Source organism: Fusarium oxysporum, chromosome II (assembly GCF_013085055.1).
Source record: "Fusarium oxysporum Fo47 chromosome II, complete sequence".
NCBI lineage: Eukaryota > Fungi > Ascomycota > Sordariomycetes > Hypocreales > Nectriaceae > Fusarium > Fusarium oxysporum.
This window is the reverse complement of record NC_072841.1, coordinates 1,238,633-1,246,867: the sequence shown is the minus strand read 5'-3', so window position 1 is coordinate 1,246,867 and position 8,235 is coordinate 1,238,633. Positions and strand designations below refer to the sequence as shown.

General features: G+C 49.6%; 2 protein-coding genes across 2 annotated transcripts; one reads left to right on the top strand and one right to left on the bottom strand.

Annotated features, from left to right (window-relative positions):
• The first annotated feature begins 1,079 nt into the window (after positions 1 to 1,079).
• FOBCDRAFT_13810 (uncharacterized protein) lies at positions 1,080 to 3,956 on the top strand. Its single transcript, XM_031172826.3, has 8 exons — positions 1,080 to 1,449; positions 1,503 to 1,605; positions 1,659 to 1,700; positions 1,751 to 2,053; positions 2,107 to 2,334; positions 2,386 to 2,422; positions 2,471 to 3,438; positions 3,540 to 3,956. Exons 2-8 carry the CDS (start codon positions 1,538 to 1,540, stop codon positions 3,799 to 3,801), a joined length of 1,908 nt encoding a protein of 635 aa, XP_031049611.3. The 5' UTR covers positions 1,080 to 1,449; positions 1,503 to 1,537; the 3' UTR covers positions 3,802 to 3,956.
• Positions 3,957 to 6,055: 2,099 nt separating this feature from the next.
• Positions 6,056 to 7,868, bottom strand: FOBCDRAFT_13797 (concanavalin A-like lectin/glucanase domain-containing protein). The gene is made up of 3 exons (XM_031172824.3): positions 7,470 to 7,868; positions 7,094 to 7,399; positions 6,056 to 7,039 (listed from the first exon to the last, which is right to left on the bottom strand). Exons 1-3 carry the CDS (start codon positions 7,726 to 7,728, stop codon positions 6,078 to 6,080), a joined length of 1,527 nt encoding a protein of 508 aa, XP_031049609.1. The 5' UTR covers positions 7,729 to 7,868; the 3' UTR covers positions 6,056 to 6,077.
• Positions 7,869 to 8,235: the final 367 nt, after the last annotated feature.

Sequence of the window (8,235 nt, the reverse complement as noted above, 5' to 3'; positions counted from 1 at the left end):
TCTGAGGCCGAGCTCGCCGCCTGTCTTGACGCTCCCTCGGCTCATTCCTGCGCTTCTGAATGGCAGGTCAGGCATCCGTAGTGTAGTGTAGTTGTTGGTGATTTTGATGTTATGCTATGCTAAGCTGTTCAGGCTCAAGTACAGGAGGCAATCGGGAGACTAAGGCTGGCTGGTGGTGGGTGCCCATGGGCTGTACGCTTTTAGGACTGGTGGTGAACTGGCACTGACGCTGCTGTCTGTTAGGTTGCTGGCACCTGCATCATGGCACATGGCACCTCTTACCTCACCTTACTCTTACAGTTTACTGCTCTTTTCATCCATTGCAAGCATTTCACAGTACAGTACAACACGGTAGGTACCCTTACACAGCCTTCCACCCGTTCCTTCCATCCCACTCTTACCTTACCTACCTAGCACCTACCTTACATTCCCACACACCTCACCTCTTACACCCCGGCTGCTCCTCCCCTCCCCCATCTGAGCTGCTCCCGCACCGCACCGCACCTGCCTGTGGATTAGGTTCGCTTGTATTTAACAATGCCATCGTCCCCAGCTCCTTCTCGAATCCCCTCTTGATTCCCTTTCGGTCATCTACAACAAACATCTTCGTCTTTACAAGTCAACACCACGTTCGCTATCCTCCTCACCCTCCTCACCTCTCTCAACTCTCTTAGGAAGTCCTCGTCGACTCCTGTCACTCGCTTTTTATTTCACGGTGCTTTGGTTCTGGAACAACGATCCTCCTTCACGATACGCTTCTCAACTCATATCTCTGGGTATTCAATCGTTTCCCATTGTGTATAATCAGGAACAAACACGAAGTGCAGAGACCAATTCTCAGATAGAGACCACGGCTTACACCAAAACCTTCTGGACTCCAACTCAATCTGTCAATAATCAACTACCGGCTCAAGTGGAAACGAGGCTTCTCAAGTGCACTTACATGGTCATCTTGGCTTTCGATTCTACAATCACTTGATATCCTCACTTCTGCATACCCACAGTCGCTTCCAAAGCTATCACAACTTCTCTCCAAAGGGAGGAAACCCAAATTAACCGCCATATTCGATCGCTACCACTCGTTTGGAAGACTTGGATATAGACTATCTACTGTACCACGCAGCATCACTGGTCAAGGTTTTAGATATCTCTTCAACTCATCTGGCCTTGATCATCCCTGCTCCGTAGAGTCCATCGAGCATCTCAGTCACATTAGATTGTTGAAGCCCTCCGTGTATAAGTTTGAATCCTCGACTTGCACCTCAGTACAGCCTCTCGACGCTCTACGCTGAATTGTTGTCTATTACGAGACCCCATTCACGAACTATCTCTAATTCGGACTCCTTGGATCGATTCCTGGAAACCGATTGACTGGGTACATCACTTGCTGCCCTTGTCACTCCAACGCTCGCTATAAATCCACAAGCTTGTCTTTGTGGATCACTTCGTGTATGTCACTTGAGCCTCATGAAAAGCTGTGCGTGTACTTATTTACCCAACAGTTCTAATTTACAGATACCTCTGTAACATTTGCAAAATGGCTGGTCCCGGTGGTGGTCCCCCTCGCCGCAGCCACACCAAGTCTCGCAAGGGCTGTGATACCTGGTATGGCCCATCAATTCATGATGACTTTGCACAACACTAACAATTACTCACAGCAAGCGCCGCCATATCCGATGCGATGAAAACTTCCCCCAATGGTGAGTTGTGATCCGAATAACACTTCTTGTTCCCAGGCTAACAGATGAAGCCGAAATTGCACCAAGCACAAGATTCGATGCCCATACAACGACGTGCAGGTTCCTGATGCTGAGCGCTCTACAACTCCCGACAAGCCAGACCTGATGTGGACACCCCAGATTGAAGCCGCCATTGCTGAATGGCAAACGACGGGCATCTTCCCGCTCCCCAGCCTGGGAATATACCCTGCCCCAATGCCACATCTGTACTCTGTTGAAGATCTCCGTCTGATCTACCACGTTGCGACGCTATACTACCAACTAGCTACCATCGATGCTAACAATTTCACCCTTTGGACTCGCCATATTCCAACGTAGGTCGAAATAACATAACACTCAAATTGGTATATACTAATTCCGACCCTAGTCTTCTTCGAATTGGTGCCACGACACCCTATGTGATGCACGCTCTGCTCGCTTTCTCTGCTATGCATATTGCTTTCCTCACCGACTGCCCTCTAGTTGGCAGCATGGCCTATGAGCACCGCGGCATTGCCCTCAAGGGGCTCCAGGAAGCCATTGGGTCTTTCTCCCGAGAGACATCGGATGCTATCCTCGCTGCCTCCCTCGTTCTCTCCTGGCAGGCCACTGACTGGTAAGAATCACGAATTCAACATCTAGTGACGAGAATTAACAGCATAATTAGGCGCAGCTGGACCCAGTTGATGCAAGGCACTTCATCGGTAAGTTGGCCCGATTGTGATAGTAGAACTGTACTGACCTGTAGATAGGTGATCGATGCCATGGACCCCTGGAAGCATGAGTCCCAGTTCGGAGACTTCATCGCCGAGAGCAGCACGTTCCCAACCGCCCCGCCATCTCCCGGAAAGGATCATCGCCCAAGCCAGCCTCGCCCTGAGGATCTAGAGGCCTACCAGCGCACGCTCGAGCAGATTCAAAAAGTCGAGGCACACCTCAAGTACCACAAGGAAGATACTACACAGATTCAGCATCTCATTGGCTTCCTCCGAGGCTCCCGCAAGATCAGCCCTACGCTCTCCATTGCTCAGCAATTTGAGCGTCTTCAGCCTCTCCGCAAATGGCTCTTCTGGATGCCCGTGGGTTACCTGCAGAACTACCATGGCTCTCCCAACTCGCTGGTCATCATTGCTTATCTGTATACCGTGGCTCTCCTCATGGAACGGCTCTTCCCAGAGATTGGCGCCGCCTATTTTGGCAGTTTGTCTATTTCTCCTGTTGAAGAGATTGCTCGGCGACTCATGTCGATCAATGTTTCTGGTGTTGGAAGCGAGATGCAAACTCCCTTGACCCTTATGGAGTTCCCCATCGACACAGTCAGCCAGTTTCGGTCGCGTATGGGATGGATGCACCCCGAAAGAACTCCCTCTTTCCCTCAGTTCAATCCTCGCAATTTCACTATCCAGGAGGAGGTGCCCACCCATGAGTCGTATCTGTACGGAAATCCTGCTTTCAGCTACAGCACTGAGGAAATGCCCATGCTCAACGCATCCGGACCACCTTCTGCAGTGAGCCCCCTGGTCTTGTCGCCGTATCCAAGCCAGCAGTACCTCAATGTTCCCTCACCGGCGTACAATGGAGCTTACAGCCCAGCATCCTCGACTTTCGAGGGCTCTGTCGCATACAGCGATACCGAGGAGTATGGATCATGGGACATGAACACTCTACAAGGCGGGCCATCCTCATCAATTCAGGACTCCCCTCAAAACTATGGCGTCGGGTTCGTTACTCCTGTCCAGGCTGTGTGGATCTAGGCTCCTCGAGACGACCACTGGCTCAATTTACACAAAGAACATTAGGGGATTGACCGTTACCACCCAGGATGAACACGACACCTACATACCCGCCTCCAGAGGACCCGAGTCTATACATGACTTCCATGACGAGCACCCAATCTCCATATATCAAGTCAGAGCAATTCGGCATGCTTCCTCTCCCCGAATCTCCCCTCTCGTCGAACGCGCCGCTCCCACGACATCGCCATACCTCGTCCATGTCCTCTGCCCCGCACCCACCTTCTCCTCTGGCACGACCCCCTGTGATGCACCAATATGACGACAATACCCGACGTCGAGCCACCTGATACCAAGTCCGACTTCGATTCACCACCGATCTGTTTTTACTGTTATGATTTAATTCGATATTCTGCTTTTTCCGAAAACGACGCAGGCGCCATGTATATCACACTCCTTCAACGCTCGCTACACCCGAACCTCCACGTCAACGACGCTGACACTCCCTACCACTCGACTAACACGCGCATTTGGAAGTGCCGTGTTATATTCCACACTCCTTATGATACCCGCTCTCAGAGGAACGACATTCTTTCATACCATGATACCCGATAGACACTCCTTTATGACGACTTATGAGATTTCGATCGGTTATAGAATTCACTCCTTACGGTTTCCGCCAAAGATGGCGGAAGAACCGTATCCGGAAAGCATAGCGACTGTTTTTTGTTTTTTTACTGCGCCTGGAAAAAAGTTTGGCGCTGAAAGGAGTTTTGAGATAGCATTTGTTTGGCGCTTTGAATCATGTTTTATTGTTTGATGTATGTATGCTTGGGATAGGTGCTTGCAGCGCCCCGACTCTTCGCAGAGCCTGGAGCAGCGATGGAACAACACGGAACAGAAGCACAGGTTGCATTTTGACTTGGATTTACCTGGCTCTTCAAGAGAGGCCATGGCTGGATATGTACGCTTGGATGATATGAAACATGCGATGGATATCGTGTGAGGATAGACTGCTTGTTTGCTGTATGTTAGCTACGATTATGTTTTTGGATATGTAGAGAAGATTGATGTCTGATGGCAGTTCTTTTATGATCGGCCCGGAGGTTAATTGATAATCTACGATGTTTACACTCATTATGCTATTGGTACGAATGTGTGATGTCTTACAATGGAAACTGTGATAGTTGACGGCGACCAAGTACTGAGCCAGGTACCTTTCATTTTCAAGTACATGCACCAAAATAATTGACTCGCTCAGCTTTTGGCCCCTACACACAGCAAATCTTGATAATATCGATCGAAACTCTGGTGGTCAATATGAATTATGAAAAGCAATGTATCTAGATGATTTTCTACTTCTTTCTAGTTGAGTTGGGGGATTTGGGCTTCCTTTTTCTGAACAGGGCCATGGGGATAGACTTGAGTGGTAAGTACCTCGGAATGAAAAATACATCTAGGCAAACGCATTTCAGCTCGGTTGCCAGTCTTCCTGTCGCAATGCTGTATATCCTGTAGATTTATTCGATGCTGTAAGTTAGAAGACAGTTGTTGAGCTGTATGATCTCGGCGTTGAAGCCAATATCAAAGGTACCTTGTGGCACCGTACCTTAAGAGCGACAGCTGGTACATTTAGGATGGGCAAGGAAGAGGATGGCAATTGTCCCTAGGAAATACATTATACAGTTGCCATCAATCTAGACTTAATAAGGAGTGGTTGTTGTAATTGATGATCAAGGCCATGGTCTCTTATAGTGCAGTGCATAGAATGCGACTCCTGTAGATGTAGGGCGTTGTGAACATCAAATATCATAAGTAGTTAGGAAATGATAGGTACTTCGTATAAAGTTCTATGTTTAGCTGCTGTTATTTGGTGACTCTAGAGGGTCAGTTGTATAGTGCACTACCTCAACTAAGCCTTATGAAGCCCACATTTTAGAGCCCGCCAGAGCCATCGTATACATAAGCAATTTCGCATCACCTGGCTTCATGATATCGACACGTGAAAAGGTGCGATAGTATAAGTGGCTGTGAATTCATATCGAGAGTACTTCCACTACTTTATACTCAAAGTCGCCCCTTTTATTGTGAGACAGCGACCGAGGCATCATCCAACATCAACGCCCTTATGGCCATCAGTGCATAAGCCACTATCCAAACATCCATACGCTCTTCGACCAGTCCCAGATACGTAGTGGGGGGCCATGTTTAAGGAAACAGGAAGCGTCAAAATGAAAAAAGGAGCGCAAATCCATCCAGGTTGTTGGTATCAATATTCCATTCCGGCCCCCTTTCCAGGAACTCATATCCAGCCGGTTCACAACCCCGAGACCGAAGCAGATTTCCTGTCTAAAAATACAAATAAAAAAAGACGACTGCCGACCGTTTGGAGGCTCTTATACCTCGGAAACGTGCGTCTGTCAATGCTCAAAACTCCAAGGCGCCTGTGCGAGAAAACAACGATTGAAATGGACCATGTATGGGGATCGGTCCTGTCAACTCCGGTATCATATGTCGTCGATGCTGCATCTCTTGAGCATCGCCGTTCGTCTTCGATGTCATGTTCAGACGTTCATGAATAAATGTATAAAACTAGTGAATCAGCAGGCCGCATTCGAATGCCCACTCAAGCAGAAGTGCTACTGCGAGGTCTATTGGATGGCGTTCGGTTCGGTGGCGGTAATCGAGCACTATCACTACGGTCACGACCAGCTCCTTGCCGCATAGCGTCACTATAGCTGGGTACTGGTGGTTGGCGAGGACTTGGAGTTTGCCGTGAGGGAAGCACCGTAGTGGAAGAGTTACCTCGGCTGCGGTTCATTACGCGAATAAGAGGCGTATCTTCCTCGCTGTCACTTCCATATCGACCATCTTCGCTACCTGAATGGTCGGGACTTTGGTATTCAGGAGGCGGGTTTGTCGCATCTTCGAGATGCAGATGCAGAGGGTTGTGGTCGTGCGTCTCCTGTTGAGGTCCGGCATTGCTGCTAGCTTCGCCGTTCTCCTCGTTGGGTACAAAATGAGCCAAAGAAATATCGGTCGAGCTTCTAACTGGTCCGGGACTTGTTGGAGGAAGGACGCGAAAGTTACCACTACGTGTTCGTCCATGCGAAGGGTTCAGATCGTTAGATGGGTTGCGTGTGTTGTAAGAGCTTGCAGTGATGGAGTGGCTGTGTTGCCGTCCTTGAGGATAAGTGTTGCCGTCCTTGGTGCCAGCTTCCAACAGTATGCTACCCTGCTCAGATCCATATGGTGGCGGAGGAGCCAGGCTTCCAGTCACAGGAGCCAGACCCCATTTCTTGACGTTGGCCTCGATGAAGACGAAGCCGGCCTGACCAAGGTTGACGTGAATAGTAGCAGGGCCGTTTGCACCGATGGCAGGGAAGAAGTTTTGCGCCTTGAGTCCGTGAACAACCTCCTCGAGCTTCTTACCATTGCGAGTGAAGAAGATAGCACCGGTTCGAGGACGATAACCCACCCCAACGACATCGCCTTGCACCAGCGGGGGACCATAGGGAGTCGCGCCAAATGGTTGATTGTAGCGGCGGGCACCGGTAGATTGATATCCAACAGAGTACTTGTGATAACCTGGCATTAAAGTCAGTAAAGGGTCGTGGAGGATCAAATTGTGACAAAACTCACCTGGCAGTCGGAAGAGAGGATAAGGCTTGGTAGCCATGCCGATACTGAGAAGAGTGTTTTCGGGCTTTTCGTAGATCTTGGCTTCCCAGTAGTAGACATCGTTCTGCTTGGGAACAGGGAGATTGCTCATGACGGTGCATTCCGAGTCAAAGAATTCGATTTCGGTACGAGCTTCGACAAAGCAGTTGGCGATCTCCAGTTCAGGCTCAAATTCCCATGCGGAGACACCCTTTTCTTGTATGGCGAGGTATTGGGACAGAGAGATATCAGTCTGCATTGATTCGGGAGGGTTTGCAGTGACCCAGGCTTTTGGACGCAACGGATGTTAGTAAAATACATTCGCCAGATTAGCGAGCGCGAACGTTTGGTGACATACCCTTTGCACGTAGATATTCTTGGCGAGACATATCATCCATGACCTCAAGGGCCTCAGCCTCATCGCGTGCGAACGCTTGTTCATCATCGTATTCGCCAGGTCGACCGAGACGATCGAGGATGATACGGCCGGTACTCGCGCAGCCAGAAACCCAGAAGATGAAGATAACTAGGGCGATGAGGACGATGGAGCCGAAGGATGACACGAGGCCGATGACGACGCCTGTAAAGGCAGACGACGGGTTGGAAGAGAGCCCCATGATGGGCGACAGACAAAGTATTTAATGACCGCCTCTTGATTTTGATTCGATTTGCTTGTTCTTGATCGGGTCGAGAGATTATTTCAAGGAGAATTGCGTTTGGCTCGGATTGTATAGATCGTGTTGTGCAGATTAGTCGATCGATCGGTCGGTCGGGGACAATCAAGGCACGGATCTTGGCGGACGGCGTCACCGCCGCAAATAGTACATGTAAGAATCAATCGCGCGGCGAGATAAGCAGAAGGAGACGTGGCTGAGGAGTCAGTCGAAGACGAAGTCGCTAATATTGATGAACGGAGGAATCGAAAACGCCGAAAGAAGGTGAAGATGAACTTGAGGAGGATGGGGAATGAGGCCAAAAGATTTGGTGGTGATGGTGAAGGAGGAGAATGACGAAGACGGGGGAGGGAGAGACGAGAGAGGCGAGGCGCCTTTGGGTGAGGTGGTTGGCTGTTGGTGTTAGAGGATTGGATCAAATGTGGAGGAGGATAAGCCTACAGCACAATA

Coding starts and splice junctions, on each gene's coding strand:
- FOBCDRAFT_13810 (XM_031172826.3), top strand. CDS start 1,538: ATGGCTGGTCCCGGTGGTGGTCCCCCTCGCCGCAGCCACACCAAGTCT. Junction 2,054..2,106: donor TGGACTCGCCATATTCCAAC/GTAGGTCGAAAT, acceptor TTCCGACCCTAG/TCTTCTTCGAATTGGTGCCA. Junction 2,423..2,470: donor TGATGCAAGGCACTTCATCG/GTAAGTTGGCCC, acceptor ACCTGTAGATAG/GTGATCGATGCCATGGACCC.
- FOBCDRAFT_13797 (XM_031172824.3), bottom strand. CDS start 7,728: ATGGGGCTCTCTTCCAACCCGTCGTCTGCCTTTACAGGCGTCGTCATC. Junction 7,400..7,469: donor AGAATATCTACGTGCAAAGG/GTATGTCACCAA, acceptor TGCGTCCAAAAG/CCTGGGTCACTGCAAACCCT. Junction 7,040..7,093: donor TCCTCTCTTCCGACTGCCAG/GTGAGTTTTGTC, acceptor CTTTAATGCCAG/GTTATCACAAGTACTCTGTT.